This window comes from Acinonyx jubatus, chromosome B2 (genome assembly GCF_027475565.1).
Source record: "Acinonyx jubatus isolate Ajub_Pintada_27869175 chromosome B2, VMU_Ajub_asm_v1.0, whole genome shotgun sequence".
In the NCBI taxonomy this organism is placed as follows: domain Eukaryota; kingdom Metazoa; phylum Chordata; class Mammalia; order Carnivora; family Felidae; genus Acinonyx; species Acinonyx jubatus.
In genome coordinates this window covers 45,415,837-45,440,877 of record NC_069385.1, presented here as the reverse complement: position 1 = coordinate 45,440,877, position 25,041 = coordinate 45,415,837, and the positions used below count along the sequence as shown (strand labels likewise).

Below are 25,041 nucleotides of genomic sequence, written 5' to 3'. Positions count from 1 at the left end.
TCAGAGTTGCCCTTTTTTGATATGAACAATTAAACTGAAATATTTTAGAATGACTCTGACAGTGAGGGGCACCTGGGTGGCTCAGTCGTTTGAGCGTCCACTCTTGATTTCAGTTCAGGTCGTGAGTTCACAGTTTGTGAGAATGAGTCCCACGATTGGCTCTGCGCTGACAGCACAGAGCTGCTTGGGATGCTGTCTCCCTCTCACTGCCCTTCCCCCCACTCACACGCGTGCTCTCTCTCTCAAAAATAAATGAACATTTTTAAAAATACTTAAAAAAAAAAAGAATGATTTTGAAAATGAAAAGATGGTTTGGAGGGGGTAAGAAGCAATTAGGAGACTATGTTAGGAATATACAAGAAAGGATAAGAAACTTAACTACATACAATCTCCTAAACTCAACTCATCTTTCCTGCCAAACCTGCTCCTTCTCCTGGATTCTTTACTTCAGTAAATGGTGTAAGTCTCCTAGGGCTGTCATAACAAATCACTACAAACTTGGTGGCTTAAAAGAACAAAAATTTATTCTCTCACAGTTCAGGATGCCAAGAGCTCAAAACCAAGCTATTGGCAGGCCTGTTTCCTTCTGGATACCCTGAAGGAGAAACTGTTCCATGCATGTCTCCTAGCTTCTGACAGCAATCAGGATTGACAGCAATCCTGGGCATTTCTCAAGACTGTTGACATGTCACCCCAATCTCTGATTCTTCCTCCATATAGCCTTCTTCTCCGTGTCTCTGTGTGTCCTGAGTGTCTCTTATCAGGACAATCTCATTGGATTTAGGGTCCACTCTAATCTGCTATGATCTTATTTCCACCCTTGAATTATTACATCTGCAAAGACCTTATCTCCAAATAAGGTCACATTCTGAGGTTCTGGGTGTATATGAATTTGGGGGGAGACTACTATACTCAAACAGCTACCACCTAATCCATTTCTCAAACAGAAATGTGGTGGCATCCTTAACCCCTCCTTGTCCTCATCCTCTGCACATACATAATTATTAAATCCTGTTTCTACTTCTTTAATTGAAGGTTATTCCTTTTCTTCATCCCCATTACCATTTTCATTTCAATAATGCTCTTGTCAACATAGCAAACTCCTTGCTACAACACTGGATTATTACTCACATTACTGTGCTTGTTACTAAACAAGTATTGTTGGAGAAAGTCACACAACAAGGTAGACTGGCTGTATCATGAATTTATGATAACTAACTCCAAATAAGTCTCCAACATTGCCTGGCGGTCCCTCTATTTCTCTGGCCAACTGGTTCTTCCACTCTTCCATAACTATTTCAAATCTTTTCACTCTCTCCAAGCTCTTACTCTCACCCACTTTCAGCAGTTGTCCCCAGCTCCAATTTCACAGAGAACAAAGAAGCCATCAGACAAACACTCTCAGCCTCCCACCTCCTGCTCTCACAGTCTCCCTCTCCCTCCAAGTGTAACAGCTGGCCTTTCAATGTGAGGCCATTCTCTCTACATGTATCTTAGATCTCCTCTTCATTCAGAAATCTTACTACTACTACTTACCCTTCTCTTTTGCTAGAATATTCAGCTTCCCTCTCAACTAGATGCTTCTCATTGGCTTATACACATTTATTGGTTTATCCATGCAATACCCCCCTGGAATTCTACACGCCTCCTTCCTGCTACCTATCCAGCCACACTCACTCTTTCTGCCTGCTTTTCTCTCTACCTCCTCCTTCCCCCACCAGGCATAAATATGTGCTTTGGGAGAAACTGGTTTCTCTAGTTCTAGAGCTTTGGTCCCCTTACTTAATCCTGGTAAAATGGGAATAATAATAGTAAACCTATCACACAGAACTGTTGTGAGAATTACATGACTGAATATATGCAAAACACTAAAAGCAGAGCCTGACCAATATTAACTGATCAGTAAGGTTAGCAACATAACTATTGTTAATAATAACTCATGTCCATCTATCTATTCAGCCAACTGACATCTTGGAGTCATCCTAAATTCCCTCATCTCTCCATTCCAATCCATTTCTAGACTTTATTTTTACCTCCCAAGTCTCTCTTGTTCTGTCACCTCCATCTCACTATCCTACCCTGCACGATCATCCTCTCATATGGATCAAAATAAGAATCTTCTAAAGGATTTCCTGCATTCATTCTTGTCATTATCCCAAACTCTCTCCTTAACCCTAGCCTCAGTGAGCTATGCTAATCTCCTATCTGAGGTCACCATCCAGTTTTAAACATCTCCCACTGGTATGATAGAGCCCCCAAATCTACTGCATGGCCTATAAAATCATGTAGATATCGTCCCTAACTACCTGTTCAAACTTATCTTGCATCTCACTCCTTGGGCCATCTGCTCTTATAACACATACCAACTCTCTGTCAGTTCTTCAAGTGCATTATGCACTTGACCATCACAGTGTGTTCCACTTTCTGTTCTCTCAACTGGAATGTTGAATGATATTCCTGTTTCTCTTGGCCTAATTCCTACTTATGCTTTATGTCTTAACTCAATGGCCACTTCCAGAAGGAAGCCTTCCTTGATCCCCCAGAACAAGCTCCCATTACACTATGTACCTTTCATAATACTCATCAAAGTTGGAATTTCACACTTACGTGATAATTATTCCAATTAACTCCCCAACAGAATTCAAACCTTGTAACAGCAATAACTATGTCCATTTCGGTCTCCATTGTATCCCAAGTACCCAATACAGCATCTGGCACAGAATTAGTCCTCAATAAATACACAGTCAATCAATATTAACCTTCAAGTTCAACGCTGCAAAATGGCCTTACCACTTGTTTAAAAACAGAACAGTGTTAAAGCAGTAAAAGGACAGTACATCATCAGTTCATCATAAACATGGCTCTAAACTAAAAGTTTCTCTTCTGATGGTTGTGAACAGTAAATCACTTTAAAAAGATATACTGATTCAGGGGGGCCTGGGTGGCTCAGTTGGTTGAGTGTCCGACTTCGGCTCGGGTCATGATCTCACAGTTCTTGAGTTCAAGCCCTGTGCTGACCGCTTGGAGCCTGGAGCCTGCTTCCGATTCTGTGTCTCCCTCTCTCTCTGCCCCTCCCCTGCTCATGCTCACTCTCTCTCTCTCTCTCAAAAATAAGTAAACATTAAAAAAAATTTTTTTTAAATAAAAAAAAAAGATATACTGATTCAGCAATTGTTGGGGAGGGAAAGGAAGATGTGACAGAAGGTACATTGTTTTGCTGTTATTTTATTTTTATTATTATTATTTTTTTAAGTAGGCTCTATACCCAGCACGGAGCTCAATGTGGGACTCAAACTCACAACCCTGAGATCAAGACCTGAGCTGAGATCCAGTCAGATGCTTAACCAACTGAGCCACCCAGGTGCCTCATGTTTTGCTGTTATTTTAGAGAAGGGGTAAATAGGCAGAAAATTGCATTTCCAGATAGACAGGTGGGTTTTTCTAAAGTATTGGTTCTCAATCTTTGTACTACTCTAACACACTACTATAACTATTACTATTACTACTGCTCTTACTACTGTCCCAATCAATACCTGTGACTCCAGCACAGCTGTCACCAAGTGGCTCACTAGAGCAGGAATTCTCATGCATGTGGAAAGTATAAGAGAGAGGTGAATAACCTGAAATATCTCAATATATTCTGATATTCTTTGTCCTCCCCTTCCCCTTATATATAGCCCTCTCCCTACGGCAAGCAGCAGTCACACAGGCGTCATTTATATTTACTTTTTATTTTATTTTACTTTTTTAAATTCTATTTGAGAGAGAGAGACACACACACACACAGAGGGACCATGCACATGTGTGTGAGTGGGGGAGAAGGACAGGGAGAGAATCTCAAGCAGACTGGGGGACTTGATCCCACGGCCCTGGGATCATGACTTGAGCCGAAATCAAGAGGCTCAACCAACTGAGTCATCCAGGCACACCATTTAGTATTTAATTTTAAATATAACCTCTGACTTTTTTTGCAGCAAAATTGTTTTAACTACTATACTGATATTAAACATGGTATTACCTAAAGGCACAATAAATAAGGCAGAAGAAAGAGCAATCTGGAAAGATACTCAAGACCAATTAAATATAAGTTACCTACACTGGAAGTATCTGTGTCTTGATTATAAAAATGTTTTATAATGGTAATATAGTTTAAGGTATTAATCTCTAAAAACACTGAACTTTGGTGCACACCTGTTATATCACACTATAAATGGCCTCAAATGTTGAATCTTAATGCCCATATCCTTAAAACAATAGAAGTAATTCAATCCACTTATTAAGAAATAAAACAGGGCAAGAAAGTATGGAAATCTTTTCTAAAGATTTCAAGATCTCAGATTAATAACAGTATATGAACCTCTGAAATTCTGCAAATAATGCAACAGCAGGTCTGCTTTGAAAGGCATTGCTGACAACGAACCTCTCTCCTCAAAAACACACAACCGGTTCCATGAAAACCGTAAAAACTGCTAAATGTAGAAAGATTAACCCACAAATAGATAAGTTAACTGTAACAGAAAAACACACAAACAAAATGTCCCTTCCCCATTTTCTAAGATCTTTAAGTCAAGGGTTTCAAAGTATGTTGAAGAAACATGCTCACATCACGACAGGCTAGCATTTCTTATTTTGAGAAATAACGCCACCTCCTAAGCCAGGATGTGGAGTCAGAATATGTAATTACAATTTCTGAGAAAAAGGATATACATAATTTATTATAGCTCTGAATACTCATCTAAAATATTTAAAGATGAAAAAGACTGAGTACCACATCCTACTCACAGAATCATCCTTTCTCCAAAATTAGACTTTATATCCGACATCAAAATATCACTGTTCAAAGAGTCCTGTGGTCATTTAAAAAATTAGATATTGTTTCACTTTTTAAAAGCTGTTTATCCTCAGTAGGTACTTGCAGTTGGAAATGATATGAAAGTTCCCATGAGGCAAAAGCTACTCTTGCTCTGTTATTTAAAGCTAAAGCACTATTTCTAAAATCCATTAAATGCATTTTTACTACCCGAAAAATTAACTACCTTCTAGAAGTAAGCAGCAATCAAGAAATAAAAAATCATTTTCATATACCTAGAACAAGACGTGATTAGCTTCACATCAGCACTTCCATTGGAAACTCTTCAAAAAGGATGGAAGAGATGAACAGTCCTTTCAGTGGAGAAGAAACAAAATCTCTGATTTGCATCTGTGCTAATCACAGGTGAATTAGACCACCTTTTCTGTGGCTGACAGGAAAGAGGAAGACTGCTAACCACTAATCAAGGAGAGGATACATACCTGATATTCATATTGATTTGGATCTAAGGGGCACTCTCAATCATTGTAACTGACAGCAATGATGCTTTCCGGGGTAACTTCATGTTCAAAGAGCTTTGCACATCTCTGATTATCCTATTTTTATGTACTTTAAAATGAAAGACCCATTCTGTTAAATTATCTAGTTAGAAAAAGCTCTTTATGTAATAATGTCAACGTGCCATGTTTCTAAATATTGTAATAATGCATTAATTTAACTTTCTGCACAACGTGGTAGGTTTTTGGGTTTTTTTGGAACCACCACTACTCCACTCCACCCACACCCACACACAAGATTAGAGACTAAAGCAAATGATCGTTCTTCACATACTCTCACAAATAAATCCAGACTTTGGGAAATATAGTAAAGGACAAACAAAACTTCACTCAATGTTATAAGTCTTTTGAAAAACTGTAGACAACTCTTGCGGTATCTGCCTGTAATTTAAAGACCAACTATAAACCAAGAAGGACACTGATACTATCCTGTTTATCCCACTAAATTTTCCTAAGAGCTTCGATAGAATTCCCCTAAATAGTTCATGCATTCAGGGAATAGTATGTCTGTGTGAAACAAGACACGATGGTCTGAAATAGTTAAAAAAACCATCAACACTGTATCAGTCTGGTGATATACAAACCTAGTTTGTCAATGTCAAAATCGATATAAGAGAACTCAAATGTTGAAAGGTGGGCTAAGGTATTCTGACAATCTTTGAGCTTAAATCTTAGGTTTATTAATGACACATGTACAAGTAGGCTGGAGTAACTAGTTCCTGTTTCCTCCGCATAGAAATACTAGGAAGGTGGGTGACAGGACTCCAGGACACCCACACGTCGATCTACACCCCCTTTTCCTACTCCAACCTCACCTCACTCCTTTGCTTTACACATATACACACGGACTCTCCTGTCGCATCTGAGCCCAGGTGCCCTGGTAGGTAGTTTTCTAGGGTCGTTTCACCAGTGCGTTAAATGGGATCTGATGCCTAGGGCTGAATGCCACCTCCTCCAGGGCCCACAGCTCACCTCCAGCTTGTGGTTAATTTGGGACACAGTCTGGGCTTTATGGCAAAGCTGCGCAAAGCAGGAACTCAGGCTGGTCATCTTCTGTCGCCCCTCATAAGTGATGTCCGCCTGGTCCGGATCGATCTCACCCAGGAGCAGATCCACATCCACGAAGGCCTTGTCGAACTCCTTCTCCAGCACCTCCAGCCATCGGAACATGGATACCCCGCCGGGGGAGACCCCCACCGCGCAGGAGGCGCCCCCGGGGCCCCCTCCGGCTCCTGCCGGGCACGGGCCGCCCGCCGACATGGCGCCGTCTAGGGCCTCCCCCGACTGCTGCTGACCCCCGCCGCCCACCCCGCGCGAGAGGAACTGCTGGGACTGCGGGGACCCCCGCGCACACACGCTCCGTCGGTCCCCTCCCTTCCCCTCGCGCGGCTAACGCCGGCAATGCACCCCTGAGTGGCAAGAGCAGTGAAGCTGAGGCGGCGGCGGTGGCACACGGAAGAATCCGGCCGTCCCACCTCCCGGCCCGCCCCCGCTGCGCATGCGTAGCGAAGACTTAGGCCGACGCAGCCTGGAGGGGCGAAGTGGGCGGGGCTAGGATGAGACCTTGGCCTATGAAAAGCCTCTACTTGGGACCTGCCCGTCAGCGGCCATATTGACAACTGGCAAACTCTAGCTTGAATTCCCGAGAAACAGGCACGCATCGTGTTGGCTTCCAAGTTGGAAAGGCCGGAGGAGAACGGTGTCCACGTCGCAGAGACGAACAGTTTCCGCCCGCTTGACTTCACGGTGGGCGGGAGCCGTTCTAAAGACCTCCGGGACAGTTGCTGCGGCGACGTCCAGGGCGGGGAAGGGAATGTGAGGACGGGCGGTGTAAGCATGCGCAAGGGCCACGTTTTACCTTTCGTTACGGTTCCTGTAGAGGGTGAGGTGGGTGGACATACGGGCTCTTTTTGCTAAACCAGGCCCTCAACTCTGAGTGAGAACTGCTTGGAGCGGCGACTTGAAGGACAGCGGCCGCCCGGGTTTTGCTGAATTCACACGGGACCTTTTGTCTTGCCTTTAATAGGCAGCCCTGAGTTCGAATCTTGCACCCTGTCATATTAGCTGTCCTGTTTAGTTGTGTTCTTTAACCTTGAAGCCTTAGTGTCTAAAGTTTACTTCGCTCAGTACTGAGGTAAGATGCTTAACTTCAGTGCCTTCATCCTGATTATTAGCCTCCAGGTCATACGTTTCCAAAGAAACTATTTTTAAAAGTACTTATCTCAACAACTACGGTGTTCCCACAGTGACCTTTCATAAAAACAAAATTATGAAGATACATATATTCATAAATATATTGAATGCAGAGCCCTGTTGAGGCACTGGGGACACGAAAACGAGACGAGCCTCACGCAAGCCGAGCTCGTAGGCTAGTGAGTCTAATCCTAATAGCTACTACTTCGATTTGAATTTTGTAGTACCTTTGGGAGTGTTGACAAACTGCCCTTTACCATTAGCCCTATTTGCGCCCAACTCCTTTCCACTTCTAGACTAGCCCAGTCTTAAGAAAGGAGAAATCAGATATTGGGTTAGGCTGGTGAGAATTTTGCATTGCGTAAGGGAATACTTTACTAGCCCACCCCAGACTCCTGTGATCTGGAACAGACTCTTCCAATTGATCACCACCAAAGCCTGCCCCGTGTACCTCTCGCCAACGCAATGCCATCGAGGAGTAAGAAAGCTTAGCTCTAGTTTGCTCTCTGGATAGTGCAGGGCAGGCTAGCTGCCATCGATAAGTCCTTTGGCTTCAGCGAACTTAGTTAAGCAAAACTATGAGATCTTTGCCTTGAACTTAAATAGGCACCTTCACATAGGTTTTAATACACAATAAATAACATAAACCTAAAATATTCGTCTTTCCTCATTCCCTTCCAAATTAACTTTATTTTCATATGCAGTATTTGTAAGAACATCATTACTACAGTTACCAAGGCCCCAGCCCCTTTCTCTGTATGTATTATAGTTAGCAATGCATTTTAAGGAATTTGAAGTAAATAATTTAGAACTGGAAGGGTGAACATACATGGAATCACATTAAGAACAGCTTTCAGTTGTTGAAAACATACCATGTGTAAAGCCCTGTGCTATTTACTTTAATTTTTTGACCCTCACAAAATCATAAGAGGTAGCTATTACCACTTTAAAAAAAATTTTTTTTTAACGTTTATTTATTTTTGAGACAGAGACAGAGCATGAAGGGGGGGGGGGCGGGCAGAGAGAGAGGGAGACACAGAATTGGAAGCAGGCTCCAGGCTCTGAGCCATCAACCCAGAGCCCAACGTGGGGCTCGAACTCACGGACCGTTAGATCGTGACCTGAGCTGAAGTTGGACGCTTAACAGACTGAGCCACCCAGGTGCACCTATTACCACTTTTTAATAGATAATTCACAAAGAGCTAAAGTATCTTGGTGTAAAGTCAAACAGCTAAAACTCAAATGAGGTGAGATTTCAATCTAGGTGTCTTTCTCCAAAGTCTTAACCTATTAACCAGGAAATATAGAGGGATGAAGAAATCCATTTCTTTTTGTATAGGTTACCGGCATAATAAATTGGCAAATCAGTCCAAAAGTTTTTCTTTTTAAAAAAATGTTTTTAATTATTTTACATTTATTTTTGAGAGACAGAGACAGAGCACAAGAGGGGGAGGGGCAGGGAGAGAATGAGACAGAATCCGAAGCAGGCCCCAGGCTCTGAGCTATCAGCACAAAACCCCCTGATGTGGGGCTTGAACTCATGAACCATGAGATCATGACCTGAGCCAAAGTCTGAGGCTTAACCAACTGAGCCACCCAGGCACCCCAATCCAAAAGTTTTTCTAAAAAAATAATTTATTCCCAGTTTTAAGCCATAAACAAATCCATTGATATGTAATAAATATTACCAAAAAAGTCATTTCCTTTTTTTAAAGATTTAAAAAAATTTTTAATGTTTATTTTTGAGAGAGAGAGAGAGAGAGAGCAGAGTGTGAGTGGGGGGAGGGGCAGAGATAGAGGGAGACATAGAATCCAAAGCAGGCTCCAGGCTCTGAGCTATCAGCACAGAGCCTGATATGGGGCTTACACTCACTGACCTCGAGATCATGACCTGAGCTGAAGTCGGACGCTTAATCGACTGAGCCACCCAGGCACCCCTACAATACTCACGTTCTGTCATTACTCTCTTTAGCTTGCATGGACGACACTCGAAATAAAATTAATTTCTTTAAAAAAGGAACATCCTTCAACTTCCTACTATACTGTGAGGGCACAGCTGAAATGCATTTTGAGTGTTTTTAGTTTCCAGTGCTCTGATCCTTGGTGAATACCATTTTCAGGATTGTAGAACCCAGCTCCATTTCTGTTTACAACCTTTTACAACTCCCAACAAATCACACTCTCTGTCTCAGAAGACTTACTATCTCATGTTGTCCCTTCTTGTAATCACACTTGTAGCAGCCGCCCGTATCTCTGTGTGCTTGCTATCTTAGTACTATGTGACGCTTTCAAATGTTCATGAGGTGCCCTTTGTGTAGAAATTATCTTCTGCCCATTTAGACCAGGGATTTGCATTTCTGCAAATCACAACTTAACCTACAGTATAAAGCAGGGTTGCAGGGTTTGATATTCAAGTGCTGCCATCTGTTGCCAGTGTGCTTTGTCTGCTTTTATTGCCTCCCCCCGCCATGGACTTAATCAGTTAATTAATTTTGAATTGCCTCATCTTGACCTACTCTAGAATTTGGAATTGTATGTAATCTCAATTCTTGTGGGATTTATTTTCCTAAAGATGATAAAATCTTGATACTTCTATTCGCAATTGCATTGGCAGAAACTTCTGATAACTGTTTCATGAATCATGCTTATGTGATTAAAAAATTTCTAATATAACTTAAATGTGATAGTTTTGTTTTAGGAACTCATCCCTATAGAGTTTTACCACAAGGTATTACTAAGAATAAACAGGGTGGGGACTGAGGAAACGGGGGAAAAACAGAAGGTGCTAAATATTTCTTTGGTGAGTACTGGTACTTAAGCAGACATTTATCAAAGCATCTTTTAATTGCAAAGGCACTGTATTGAATGGACATAGATGATGCACTTTGGATTGGAGAGAGAGACTGCCATTTATTGATCTCTACTATGTGCCAGGCCCTGTACTATGCTTCACATGTTTCATTTACTTTCTAGTAACCCCACCAGGAAAAAAGAAAAGGCAAATTAAGTGATGTTGGGTCACTATAAACAGTTGTGTGATAAATAAAGCCAAGGAACATCCACTACCATTTTACTTGAGCAATGCAGATCAAGTCTTGGAATATCAGGTCCATATGTATTATTTAAATTATATTTATTTGTATTTACTACCAATTTGAAAATTTGAGATATTCATATTGAAGAAGTAAATCTGGGCATCCCAAAGTGATTTCTTAGCCTTATTCTCCTTCTGATCATTTCTTTTATATACTCATACTTCTTTTAAGAAGCCTTCTTCTTAAAACCGGGAATTTTAATGCAGTGATTAAAGATTAGCTCAGACACCTCTTTCAGGAAAACTTCCTTTTTTCTTCTCATGTGGAGCTATGGCTACCATCACCATTTAGTTTCCTGCAAATACCTGCTACAGCGCTGACCATATTTTTTGGAGCCCCTCAGACCGTGAGCTCCTTGCAGCAATAACCATATATTACTTAATCTTTGAATGCCAGGTCCTAACACAGAACATAGAACATGGTAGAAATGATGTAAGTATTTGTGGAATCAGTTTAATATTTAAAATATTACAACAGTCTACTTAGAAATCTAAAAACTGTCACTTTTCAAAACATACCTTTGATACCTGCCGGAGAGCATAGCTAAACATTTTTTATAATGTTTAATGTTTCATAGCTCAAGAGTTAGGAATATCTACAAAATACATGTCAACCTTTAAAATCTAAGGAATATTTTTTCCCAACCTAAAGAGAAATGTTTATTTAACAATAATCTGGTTGACTTGACTAATAATAAATCCAGTATAATTTAAGCTTTGAGAGTTATTTTATTTTACCTATTCCATAGTTAAAATTTAAGACCTACTACATTTTTGTTTGGTGTACCCAAACCTAAAGACAAAACATAATGGGGCACCTGGGTGGCTTAGTTGGTTAAGCATACGACTCTTGGTTCCAGCTCAGGTCATGATCTCATGTTTTCATGGGTTCGAGCCCTGCATTGTGCTCTGAGCTGGCAGCTCAGAGCCTGCCTCTCATTCTCTGTCTCCCTCTGTCTCTCTCTGCCCTTCTCCCACTTGCACCATCTCTGTCACTCTCAGTATAAATAAGCTTAAAAAAAAAAAAGACAAAACATAACAAAAAGCAATTTTCAAAATCTCTATCACTGTTTTTTCCTTACACTCTCAACGACCAACTACAACTGCTTTTCCACTGTTACCTGATTTACATTCTTTATTTACCCTTTCCCACAACTCCAGGTTTGATTCAGCATTATCTAAAACCACCATTTAGCAACAATGGTATCAGAGTTTACTAATCATTGATGCTTCCTCTTTCATCACTGTCAAGTCACTGTTTATTTCTCAGATTGTCAGACTTTACAGATCAAACACAGACTTCCCCCTCATCAGCCCCTGTCATTTATGTTTCTTGTAGATTAATTCCACAAGGGGCCCCAAACAATTGCATTCTGAACACTGTTAAACATTAGTTATCTTTTTTTTTTTTTTGCACTTAGATTAAAACTATAAGAATACCTTTAAGTATCTTTTTTAGAGTTTTCACAGTCTTTCAAAGAAACAAGTCAGAAAAATGTGGGGAAACAATTACACAAAAGCCAAGTCACAAGCATTGTTGGACAAAGAATTTGGCCCCATTTTGACTGTAACTCACTCAAAGTTCATTTGGCTTTTGTGGCCATGGTAAGCAGAGGGAGTGGGGATGAAAAAATTTTTATAGTGGATATTTGTCACTATAAATGCAGGACTGCCCATATTTAAGCCTCCCCTCCTCTATTTAGGGAATTCCCTACCTTACGTAACTTAAATATGATAAACTGAGTCTTCTTCCCATAATGGACTGAAAATGTCAGACAAGCCCACTCCCCAACTCTTGACAGCGGGAGCACAGGCATATGATCTAGGGTCAGCTAACCAAAATAATCCACCTGGAATTTTTACCTTGGAGACAGTAAGGCAAGCTTGGGATAATTCTAACTAGTAGGGAGGAGAGATGGGAGTGGGGGTAGCAACATCCTTTTTGAGTAGTAGCGGGGCCAGTAAGTGGCACACAATTTCTGGTTCAGTGGTGCAGGCCAGGGTATCCATGTTCTGTGGTGACACCAGACTGAAGTGTGATTTTGCCTGTGATTCTGGCTACAAAGGCTTGCTTTTATTCTTGCCATTTCCAAATCTGGTTCTGTAGGTTTTCACAATTCTGTGTGCTACCCAATTTTCAATAATTCCTCTTCTGCTTAAATTAGCCAGATTTTTTTTTTCATTGCTTGTAACTAATAATCCAAACCAATACAACTATCATGTATTGAGACTCCCTTTTCACCCATAGACTTGACATGCGCTCATGTCATCTATTCCTTTCTGTAGAGTGGACATTATTTCCTCACATTTTATCTACACGTATAGAAGAAAACATTAAGATTTAGAGAGGTAAGCAGTAGAAAAAGTATTTTTTTGTCTTACTTCAAAGTTACACTTTTTCTGCAACATTTTCAAAAAGGAAATAAAAGTTAAAAAGAATCATATTCATAATTTTTTGAGTCTTTAAAATTTCTTTTACCTCAAAAGGAGATTTTCATAAATTAAAGCTTCTGTCTCACTTTTGGCTGATCAGTTTTATAATAGGAATCACAAGCCAGTGCTTACAGACCCAAGTCAGGAAGATCTTGGGTTAGTCAGCTTCTTCTCTGGAATTCAGTTTCCTGTCTACAATGGGAACTAGACCTTTGCTTTTAATAAACCAAGGAAGGCCAATATCCATTGCATTGAGACACATGTTTGTATTTATTGTGGGGTTTCCTGACAAGGCACTATTGACATTTTGGACTAGAGACTTCTTTCTTGTGGGGCAGTCCTTTACGTTGTAGAGTGTTTAGTAGTATCCCTCACCATTACTCTCTAGATGCTTATAACACTGCCTATCCTCTCCTGACCATTATCACCATTTATTGTCATAAAAAATGTCTTCAGACATTGCCAAACTGCCCCTGGTTGAGAACCCCTGGGTTATAGAAAGGAAGAAAGGAAGGGAGGCGAGGAGGGGGCATAAAGATAAAGAAAATAAGAAAGCAAGTCAAGGAGGATCCTGGCTTGAGAATCTAAACAAAGACATAAATCTAATTCAATCCAAATTCAAATGCAAAGCATATTCCTTGAGATTGCAATCCTCCTTGTGCTGAAAGATTAAACCTAGATCCTGGGGTGTATTTTGAACAGTTGCTGGGTGAGTCATTTGAGTTTCCATTCTTGAGAAAGGCACCCATGCTTCTTTATTAGGTTTCTTCTCGCCCAAAGAAGCCAAGCAATAATGATGAGATAAGGTGTTAAATCTTTTCAGAGAAAAGAACAGTCTGTCTCACACTTAGCCTTAGGAACCCATAAACTCAAGACCTAAAAACTCAATCTAGGGAATTTTACACTCAGGGCCCTTAGTCAACATGTGAAAATTCCAAAAGTCAGCAGAAAGTATGCCAGAAGCTGACCAGTGATGGCTGTTTTGTGGCTGCGGCTTAGCACAGCATGACTGCAGAGGGGACTCTTGCCTCCACAGCAGGTACAAGAAGACATGCATGTCCTTCAAGCACCCAGGCTGTACCTTTGTACTATACTTTCTCTGCAGTTTATGGTATCAATAAGACTTTGCCTTCTACCTGGAAAAAAAAAAAGACTTCTCAGCTTAACTCTAAATAGGTGTGGTCTAGGGGAAAAAATAGAGCTTTTATTCTTCAAAACATTTTCAACTTTTTATGATCACAACTATTTATATTTGTAATATTAAAACCAGGAAACAACTTAAAACTCCAACACTTAGTAGTTAATCAAATCTGGACAATACTCTTGAAAGTCTATTAGACATTAAAATTTATGTTTATGGAAACTATAAAATAATATGAAAAATATAATAATAAAAGGTACAGAATATAAAGTATATAAGTAGGTTTACAATTGATAAAATAAAAAAATAAAATAATAAAATAAAACTATTTACTATATTAAAATAGTAACATTTTAGAGATAATGTCGGCATTACAGGAAAGCTATAGAAATACCAGGGAAGAAAAAAAATATTATACAGTGTAATTTCAGGGCTCAAAGAAAAGGGTATACTGCAGTGACCAACAGAGGGTAGAAAATGAAATCCATCGCTATGCTGCTTAACAGAAAAATTAGCTGCCTCTAATGGCAGATGACACCAAAGGATTTTGTAGACATTTCATTTTAATTAACTATGAATTTACTCTCTCCATTTTAATTAACTATGAATTAACACAGAAGAAAAAAAAAGTGTTCCATGAGTATTTCTCTTGGCTTTTTCAAAGCCTAGGCAGAGAAAAGAAACCAGAAAGTGTTTGATTTGGGGACAAGACTAACACTGATTTTTTTTTTCCCCTCCTTGCTCTTTTTTTTCCAAATTTTCTTTTCTTGAACATTACTTTCTTATCTGAAAATTCTAAAAATTAAAAAAAAATAATTCTCTTGTTGAGAAATTAGTAATAAAGTTTGTTGAAAATCAGAATATTGATAGAAAAGAAATCCCTTATCATTCCTTATCTCAGATAGTAAAAGAAAAGAGGACTTAAAAAAAATCAAAAGAGAGGAGTAGAAAAGTCTTTTGGGAAAAGCATACAGAAATCCTTACTTACTCTGGAAATAGATTATCAGAGCAAAGGAACTTTTGGCTTCAAAATGAAAACTGCAGCAGAGAGGTAGGTTGAAGGGGACATCAGAAAAGCTTTTCAATATTAGAAAGGGTTTCTTTGGAGCGATGGGCTCAGGCCAACCAGCATAGGGAAATTCAGGTCTTCCATTGGGGAGGAGAGAACTTCTCTATATAATCTTTTGCTTAAAATGCTTTTAAATTCCTCAGCAGGGATGAGCACAGCAAGTAAAAGAGCCTCAACAAAAGCGTGCCTGGGACAAATGAAGCCTTCCCTCTGCAGTCAGGTTTCAGAACACACAAGTTCCTCTGAAGACACTCGAGGCCTTTTCTTCCATTATTACAAATAGATGAAGGTAACTGACCCATTTTGATGTTTTATTCTCATCCAAGTCAACAATATTTTTGAGTGACAAAAATATTGTCCAAATTTGATATTTGAGTGGACCAAGTGATAGATGAGTTGAACAATTTATCTCCGGCTCTAAACCCCTCTTCTTGGTAGCCCATTGTTTCCCTAGCCATAAAATGTTACTGAAACAACAATAATAAAGAGAAAACCTGCTCATTTTCCCATACTAGTTAATGGGAGAAGAAAACACCTGCCTGTTGCAGTCCTACAAAAATCGTTGTAATATAGGGTCACAGAAAATCCAAAGGTTTATAGCCCACTATAAAACAGCTCTTTGTCTTTCCCCACTAATTCCCTAGTGTCACATTTAACAAAACAAGGAAACTACAGATAATAGACGTGTTTGCAGATTAGCCTTCCAAGCCATAAATAACAGAGGGGTTTGCTCACCTACAAATATTAAGGCAGCTTATCAATGTTTAAGCCCTTTGTAGTGGTTGCTAACATTTTAACCCAGACAAAATTGGAATTTTTTCTTCCCTGTCTCCTTACATTGACAGAGCACACATTCATAAGATTCTATGATCAGATTTCATGGTATAAAGAGTGAGACATCATCTAAACACTTGGCTGCTGCCTGAGAGGCCCTGTTTTGGAAGATGCATCTGCTTTATGCCTTCCTTGCTTTGCTCTCTCTTACCTCTGGTTTCCATCCTAACTGTCCTGGGAGATGTAGCTGCGATTCAGTGCACTCGGTACAATGCTACAGGCTAACAGAGGTACCGTCAGGCCTTCCTTCCACCACCAAGAAGCTCTACATTAGCCACAGCAAAATTCAACACCTTCAGGTAACCATTCTACAGTCAAGTTGCTGCAATTTTATTTTTTGAGGCAGGGTGAGGGGCAAGTGTGGGGCTGTTGATGTTTAATTTAAATAATCCAAACTCAGAACTAGTGGTTATCAAGTTTGCATAGCGGCACTATCATTTTGCCTTCTACTGCAGAGATGGGTGTATGCCTCTGGATATTTCTTTGGTCAAAAAAAAAATCTGAATCTATAATTAATGGTATTTTATTTCAGTTTTTATTTTTAACAAATGTAATTATACTATTGCAAAGTAAAAGAAGTGGCTCTCTCTCTCTCTCTCTCTCTTTTTAATGTTTATTTTTGAGAGAGAGAGAGAGAGCAGGCAGAGGAGGGGCAGAGAGAGGAGGACAGAGGCTCCAGAGGCAGCGAGCCTGATGTGGCACAAATCATGAGATCATGACCTGAGCCAAAGTCTGACGCTCAACCCACTGAGCCACCCAGGTGCCCCAGGAGGTGGCTCTCTCTTAACAAAAAGAGTTTGAGAGCAAATGGCTACTTCCTGTTCCCAGGATTAAGAATAAGTGCTTTCAGAGCCACCTGAGTGGCTCAGTCGGTTGAGCATCTGACTTCGGCCCAGGTCATGGTCTCACGGCTCATGAGTTTGAGTTGCTCGTTGGGCTCTGTGCTCAGAGCCTGGAACCTGCTTCAGATTCTGTCTCCGTCTCTCTCTCTCTCTCTCTCTCTGTCTCTGTCTCTGTCTCTCTCTCTCTCTGCCCTTCCCCTGCTCGTGCTCTCTCCCTCTCTGTCTCTCTCAAGTATAAATAAACATTAAAAAAAAGAAGTGCTTTCAGGGGAAAGGGGAAAAAGTACTTTTGTTTGTGCCATAAAAAAACAGATGACACTTAGAGCATCATAAGACCATCAAGATGAATCCAAACATCTGAGAATTATTTATATAAATCCTACAAAACTGCCAGGCCTCAGTGTCTTTGTGGACACCTCTACAGAGGAAATACATGTTTATGTTTGGGCACATTACTGCCGTTCTCGTTCTATGCACTTTTAATTCTAACATTTTTATTTATGCCTACCTATTCAGAGTGCTGTAAAGAATGCTATAGATTTGCCTGACTTTTGTAATATGAAGGAACTTTTTGGCCTTTGGTATTTTGAAAAGTATCAAGAGATAAGGGTTCTCATCTTCATTTTCTCCCTAGCTAGAGATATAATCATCTTAAACAAGCAGTTAAAAAAATCTCCGGGCCTCACTTTTTACCTTTGTGAAGTAAGAAGCCTGGGTGTGATTGTGATCCCAGGCTTCTTTTCCCTGGCAGATTCCATGGCTCTCTGGTTTTATTTTTACTAGTCACTGCTTCTCCCTCATAGGCCAAATCCTGAGATAAGGAAATACCTCTCTGTGATCCAGCCACAGACAGTCAGCAGGTGAATGTACTTTCCCTTCAAAAGAGTCACCATCCCCTTTCATTTGGTTAAGACATTTTAACGTACGTGTGCCTAAGCAGGGAGACTTTCAAATATGTGGCATGGTATTTATTTCAAGGCTCAATAAGCAAAATTGCCTAGTCGTCATGTTTACTTTGCTCTTATAATCCAGTAGTGCCTAATGCCAGAGAGCAAGTCTGACCTTGTCAGGTCTCAGCATTTAAGTAGGACAGCTGGTTAAAGGGCGAGATGCTTAAATATTTGTTCTGAGGGCCTGAGACGCCAAGAGCTGAAGTGTCAGCTAAGCCGGGTAATGATACCACACTGTTGCCTTGCAGCCGATAAGATGAAATTATCCCTCTCATCAAATTCAGTTATTGAATGAGTGCATTTGTCGTGGGTTTAGGTTCACTGAACAGCAATATTGCCTCTTCCCCGAATTTAACCCAGTTAACCGCCTCTTGGAAGGACGGTTCCCAGCAGAAAGGTTGATGAAAGACAGGATTGTTTTGCGAAAGTAATAAACAGCTCTAAGCAATAATACTTCTATTTTAAAAACCCTTAGGTTTTAAATTGACCGTATTTCACGAATGTGAGCTGTATCTTGTGAATATGCTGTATGTTCTGTCCATTTGGTTGGAACTACAGAATCGGGTGCCTGTATTTCAAGAAAAAAATACCTTGAAAATACCTTCAGATTAATAGCAATAGAAATTACATATGCACACACATATGTGTATCTACACATATATACAACATATGTGTATGTATCTCTGTACACACACCGCATATGCATGGATGTGTACGCACATACATATATCCATGCATAAAAGTAAAAATGTTTCTATTACTTATCCATATGTTTTGTGTTTGGGATTGTGAATGCTGTGTTTGAGACTAGGGATAAAATATGAAAAATTCACAGTTCTTGCCCTCACAGGATGAAGGCCTTTATTTATGCGTGCATCTGTAAAAATTCCTACTTATTTGAGGCACATCCATCAGACTGTAACACTCCCCACTTGTTCTTTGCTTGCCTCGTACTGTGCCTTGGCCCCTTCCCTCCTGGCTCCTGGTCGTCCTCTCCATCCTGAGTCCCGCATCTCCTTGGTGCCTTCAGTGTCTGATGTGTAAGCCTCACGATTCCTTGAGCTCACAAGAAAGTGTCTATCTACATTCCTACTTCACCACAGCTGTCTGCCCTCTTGGTTATATCATAATCATTATACCCAAAATGCCTCCACTCAGAAATCTCGAATTCCTCCACTCCCTGGTCATCATCTTCTTTCGTCTCACCTGCCACCCTCTCTACTCTTCCATCCACTCCATGGAGATTTCGAACCCTAGATCTGCCCATGTTTTCTCAGATAATTAGTTCATTTCTTATCCATCTTCTGTCCCTATCCCTGCCTTTTTTGCATCCCAAAATTAATGATCTCAACACCTATCCAGCAAAGCCTCAGTCTTAGATTAGGGTGATCATTTTCCTTTGTTTCTCCTATGCCTGGATACCCAGATGCTGCTGGAGACGGTCACACAACCTCTCTGCACACATGTGCATATGTATGTGTGGTTTGCAACAACCACAAATCCATAGAACCACCACAAGTTTAAGGTCTCCGGCCTCATCTGGGTCTTCAGCGTCACCCATCTGCCCTTTCAGTTCTTCTTCCTGTGTTCCCTTGACATCTTCCAAAACTTCAGTGCAACATTGGGCTGCTTTCACAATCCCTGCCATCCTTGCTCTCCTATCACCAACGATTGGTCTTCCCTTTTATTGACTATTCTTGACAAAACTGAGGCCATTAGTCTTGATCTCCCTCAACTCCTGCTCACTGTGTACTAACTTGTCTCCATTCAATTCTGCAAACTCTTTCCGCCAGACAGAGAGGATGAGATCTCCCTCTGTCTGCTCAAGGCAACCTCACACCCATGCCCTGGAGTCCACCTTCCTCACCTCTCCCTGGAGCTTGCTCCATCATCTTCCCCATACCCATATCTCCAGTGGCTCTTTCTTTATGAGGGCCCTGTTCTAGCTTAGAAATAGGCTCCTTTCATTACAATAAAAATAACATTATTTTAAGTCTGTGTGTAAAAAAAAAAAGGTAATCTGTACTTACTGTTTCTACTTCTTTACCTCTTTTTTTCTTTTTTGAGAGAGAGAGAGAGTGAAAGCTGCAGAGAGGGGCAGAGAGAGAGAGAGAGAGAGAGCGAGAGAGAGAATATTAAGCAGGCTCCACACTCAACACTGAGCCCAATTCAGGGCTTGATCCCAAAACTTGGGGATCATGACCTGAGCCAAAATCAAGACAGATGCTCAACTGACTGAGCCACCCAGGCACCCCATCTTTATCTACCATTTATTCTTTAATTCACTACTGTCTGCTTTCTACCCACATCATACAGTTAAAAACTGTTCTCTCCAGGACATTGGCTCACTCCTGTTTCTTGAAATTCTCTCTTTTGCCTTCCGTGGCACCATACTTTTGTGTCCTCATTACTCCTCTCTGATAGTTCTTTTCTGCCATTTTTGTAGGTTTCTTTTCCTCCACTGCCCCTTCTTTTTTTTGTCATCTCCAGGGAGTCTCAATCCTTGGTCATTCCATTTCTTACTATGTACACTCCCCTTAGGAGAGTGTACTTTAAGGAAGTGATGATGGCTCCCATAACTGAGTTTCAGATTCATGCCTTACCCCTGTGTTTCAGACTTATCCAGCTGCCTCCTAGACTTCTTCATTTTGGTCTATGATCTCAAAATAACATGCCCAAACTGTAGTCAATCTTTCTCCCTAAACCTGTGGTCTTTTGTCATTGGCTTCTCTTACTTAAAATAATGTCCTTAAGGTTCATCCATGTTATAACATATGTCAGAATTTCCTTCCTTTTAAAGACTGAATATTTCATTGTATGCATATACCATTTTGTTTATCCATTCATCAGTTGATGAACACTTGGATGGCTTCCTTTTTTTGGCTGTTATGCTCCAAAGAACATTCATGTACAAGTTTTTGTGTGCACATATATTTTCATCTGTCTTGGGCATATACCTAAGAGTGGGATTTCTGGGTAATATGGAAACTATGTTTAACATTTTGAGGAACTGCCGGACTGTTTTCCAAAGTGGCTCCATTGTTTTACATCCCTATAGCAATGTATGACAGTTCCAGTTTCTCCACATTCTTGCTAACATTTCTAATCTTTTGTTGGATTATAACCATCCTAGTGAGTGTTAGTTAGTATCTCATTATGGTTTGACTTTTTTTTTTAATGTTTTAATGTTTATTTATTTTTGAGAGAGAGAGAGACAGAGCACAAGCAGGGACAGAGCAGAGAGAGAGGGGGACACAGAATCTGAAGCAGGCTCCAGGCTCTGAACTGTCAGCACAGAGCCTGATGCTGGACTCGAACCCATGAACCATGAGATCATGACCTGCACTGAAGTTGGACACTTAACTGACTGAGCCACCCGGGCACCCCGGGTCATTATGGTTTGACTTTCATGTCACTAGTGGTTAATGATGTTAAACATCTTTTTGTGTGCTGATTGAACATTTGCATATATTTTTTGGAGAAATGTCTACATGAATCCTTTGCCCATTTTTTTTAATTGGGTTGTCTTTTAATTATTGAGTTGTAAGAGTCCTTTATATATTCTAAATACAAATCTCCTATCAGATATATTATTTGAGAAAAATTTCTCCCATTCTATGGTTGTTTTTGTTGTCATTGTCATTGTTGTTGTTCATTGTTTTACTGATGTCCTTTGAAGCACAGAAGCTCCTAATTTTGAGTAAGTCCAATTTCCCTGTTTTGTGGATGTGTTGTCACTTTTGCTTTTGGTGTCATGTCTAAAATAGCTTTTACCAAACCCAAGGTGATGAAAAGTTATGCCTGTATTCTCTTCTAAGAATTTTATAGTTTTAGCTCTTACATTTAGAGAACAAATAGGAGTGTCTTTATGACAGTAGCCAATTAAAATGATTGTGCAGGGACGTCTGGGTGGCTTGGTTGGTTAAGCATCTGACTTCGGCTCAGGTCATGATCTCATGGCTCATGGGTACGAACCCCACATTGGGCTCTCTGCTCTTAGCACATAGCCTGCTTTGGATCCTCTGTTCCTCTTCTCTGTCTGCCCCTCCCCAGCTCTCTCTCTCTCTCTCTCTCAAAATAAATAAATAAACTTTAAAAAATAGATAAAATGATTGCTCTTTACGTATTTTGTGGAAGGGAAGAAGCTATGTCAAATTCCTCCTGGGTAAGAAATATATAAACAGAGTTTACCACCAAGTGGGGGGATTATGGATTATTTTTATATTCGTTCCATACTTTCCAGAATTTTAAAATTGTTTACAGAGAACAAGTGTTGCTTTGATGATCAGAAAAATAATTCCAACATTGTTTTACAAAACTTTTACTGGCTTAGTTCACCCATGTCTGAGGCTGCAACTAATATTTCAATTTCATGTGTACCTTGGACCTATAAGGAACCCAAGAAAGGTCTGTGGCCCTCCAATGCTTGGAGCAAGGCCTGCCCAGAGGAAACCAGAAACAAAGCCTCTTATTGGGAAGCCAGCAGAAGTTGTTTCTTTGCTCTACTTCATTTTACTTGCTTTGCTTTTTTAAAAAATTTTCATATTTTATTGTAACTTTTATCTACATATATATTAGGTTCACTAAACTGTAAGACTGTATGGCAGGAACTATATTTAGCTAAACTTCCTATGCCTAATTGTTAACACCAAGCCATACTTGCCTTGTTTTTTAAGCAACATCGAAAAACCAGCAGACTCAAAACCTTAAAAAACAACAACAACAACAACAACAAAACCAAAAGGGTGAGGGGGACACCTGTGTGGCTCAGTGAGTTAAGCATCCAAATTTGGCTCAGGTCATGATCTTATGGTTTGTGAGTTTGAACCCCACGTCGGGCTCTTTACTGGTGATGTGGAGCCTGCTTGGGATTCTCTCTCTCTCACTTCTCTCTCTGCCCCTTCCCCACTTGCACACTTTCTCTCTCAAAATACATAAATAAATAAAACCTTAAAAAAGGAAAGAAAGAAAAAGCAGTAGCATCAAGTTAGCTCAAGGGCAAAAGCATCTCTTTTTACATCTCTGGAGCACACCTCCGCTTAGTCCAGGAAAATGGAAAAACTAGCCTCGCAGAGTTATTTTCCTTTGTCAGCTCTGTAAATCAACAGAAAAGTTGAAAATCAGTGGGCATCTTCTTCACTGTTTGTGGTACCAGAATTCTATATTCTTCTGCTAAATTCATGTTATAATTCATGTTAAAGTTAAAATAAAAATATGTGTGTTGGGATAAGATAAATCTGGGTGGGAAGCTCAACTTTTACACTTGCTACCAAGATATACTTGGACTGGTTATTTTACCTTCTTGAGCCTTAGTTTCCCTTTCTGAAAAGGTAATAATCATGCTTGCACACAAGGCTTTATAAACATAGTAAATACTTAGACAATGCTAACCATTTTTTAAAAAGATTTTATTTTTAAGTAATCTCTATACTCAACGTGGGGCTCAAACTCACAACCCCAAGATCAAGAGTCACATGCTCCACTGACTGAATCAGCCAGGCACCCCTAGAAAATGGTAGCCATTTTAATTAATAATAATCAAGAGTCATCGGCATTGACTGACAAAAAGGAGAAAGAAAGGTCTCTGTGCTTCAGCTACCCACTGGATTTGCTTAGGAACATGAACGGTCTACTTAGGCCAGTCTGTACACTTCATGAATAGAAATAAAGACAAATTGAGGCTCTGATACCACACTTTGCCTAGTCCCCAAATAAATTGCCCATTCAGAGCCGTGTCATCTCTGAGCCTTGCTACATAAACAGTAATCTTTTAGGGTTTATGGTCAGTCAGATAAATGTGGAAGTACTAATAACACCAAGTTCTTTTGGGAGATCAACAATCTAAGAAATGAAGATCTATGTCTAGAATCACACGTGACTTTATATGAAGGAAAGTCTAGAAAGGACACTTCAGGATGAAAAGTATTTCAGGAACAGTCTTGAGCAGGTCATTAAAAAAATTTTTTTTTTTTTTGCCTGAAATTCTAATGGGAGATTTGAACTAGGTAACCTCTAAAGTTTCTGCTTATATTTTTTAAAAATTTTTCTTTTAACATTTATTTTTATTTTTGAGAGAGACAGGAAGAGCGTGAGTGGGGGAGGGGCAGAGAGAGAGGGAAACAGAATCCGAAGCAGGCCCCAGGCTCTGAGCTGTCACCACAGACCCCAACTCGGGGCTCAAACTCACACTGTAAGATCATGACCTGAGCCAAAGTCAGATGCTTAACTGACTGAGCCACCCAGGTACCCCTAAAATTTCTGCTTTTCTTAAACTCTGATTTGTGTCTAGATCTTATCTTTTTTGAAAACCATTAACTGTAGACTAAATGCAATAGAGAATGGTAAGTTGAAGAAGAAAGGGCTGTAGAGTCCAATAGACCTTGTTGAAATTCTCAACTCTCAAAAGTTTGATAATAGCAAATTTGCTAGTTATTAGAAGAACTAATGATAATATATTGTTAAAACACAAAATGCAACTGAGTACATTTGAAGATCTAATAATAAGTGATGCATGAATCAGGCAACATCTCATCTAGCAAGCAGAGATGCTCTGAGAAGTTGTATCAAATGGGAGAATTTATAGGCAGGAGGGTAGAGCAAAGGAGTTATTAACAAAACAAAAGTAAGGATGGTTTCAGACAGGTCAAGTTTCTTTGGGGAAGAAGGGACGGAAAGCGTTTTTATCATGGTGATTGCCTCACTAATGCTGATGAAGAAATTTCAGATTGACTCTTAAAAAGTCACATTTTAAAAAAATTTTTTTTGATGTTTATTTATTTATTTTTGAGTGAGAGACAGAGAAAGAACGAGCTGGGGAGGGGCAGAGAAAGAGGAAGAGAGAGAACCCCAAGCAGGCTCCACACTGTCAGCACAGAGCCCCATGTGGGACTCTATCTCATGAACTGTGAGATCATGACCTGAGCTGAAATCAAGAGTCTGAGGCTTAACTGACTGAGCCACCCAGATGCCCCTAAAAGGTCACATTTTTAGGAGAGGTCAAAACTATAATTAAGTCTTGATTTGCCATCATGGGTGGGGAGCAAATGACTCCATTTGGGGCTTATGTTTGTTTTTTTTTTTAACAATATAAAAAAGTACTTGGCACTTGTAGATGTTCA

At 40.0% G+C, this 25,041-nt stretch overlaps 2 protein-coding genes across 5 annotated transcripts in view; one reads left to right on the top strand and one right to left on the bottom strand.

Moving 5' to 3' along the window:
- GOPC (golgi associated PDZ and coiled-coil motif containing) overlaps positions 1–6,813 on the bottom strand; it is a 38,868-nt gene extending 32,055 nt beyond the window's left edge. For both annotated transcript variants that reach the window (XM_015064677.3, XM_027057015.2), the window contains exon 1: positions 6,340–6,813. In XM_015064677.3, the coding sequence (XP_014920163.3) occupies positions 6,340–6,627 (288 nt within the window). In that variant the 5' untranslated portion in view covers positions 6,628–6,813. The remainder of the gene's footprint in view (positions 1–6,339) is intronic.
- Positions 6,814–7,376: 563 nt separating this feature from the next.
- Positions 7,377–25,041, top strand: part of LOC106968327 (nephrocan-like) — a 30,992-nt gene continuing 13,327 nt past the window's right edge. Inside the window, exons 1-3 of one of the 3 annotated variants that reach the window (XM_015064676.3) lie at positions 7,377–7,501; positions 15,444–15,586; positions 16,143–16,430. In XM_015064676.3, coding sequence (XP_014920162.1) covers positions 16,242–16,430 — 189 coding nt within the window. In that variant the 5' untranslated portion in view covers positions 7,377–7,501; positions 15,444–15,586; positions 16,143–16,241. Of the gene's footprint in view, positions 7,502–15,440; positions 15,587–16,142; positions 16,431–25,041 lie in introns of all 3 variants that reach the window. The other 2 variants (XM_027057013.2, XM_053222334.1) reach the window with 2 other exon arrangements.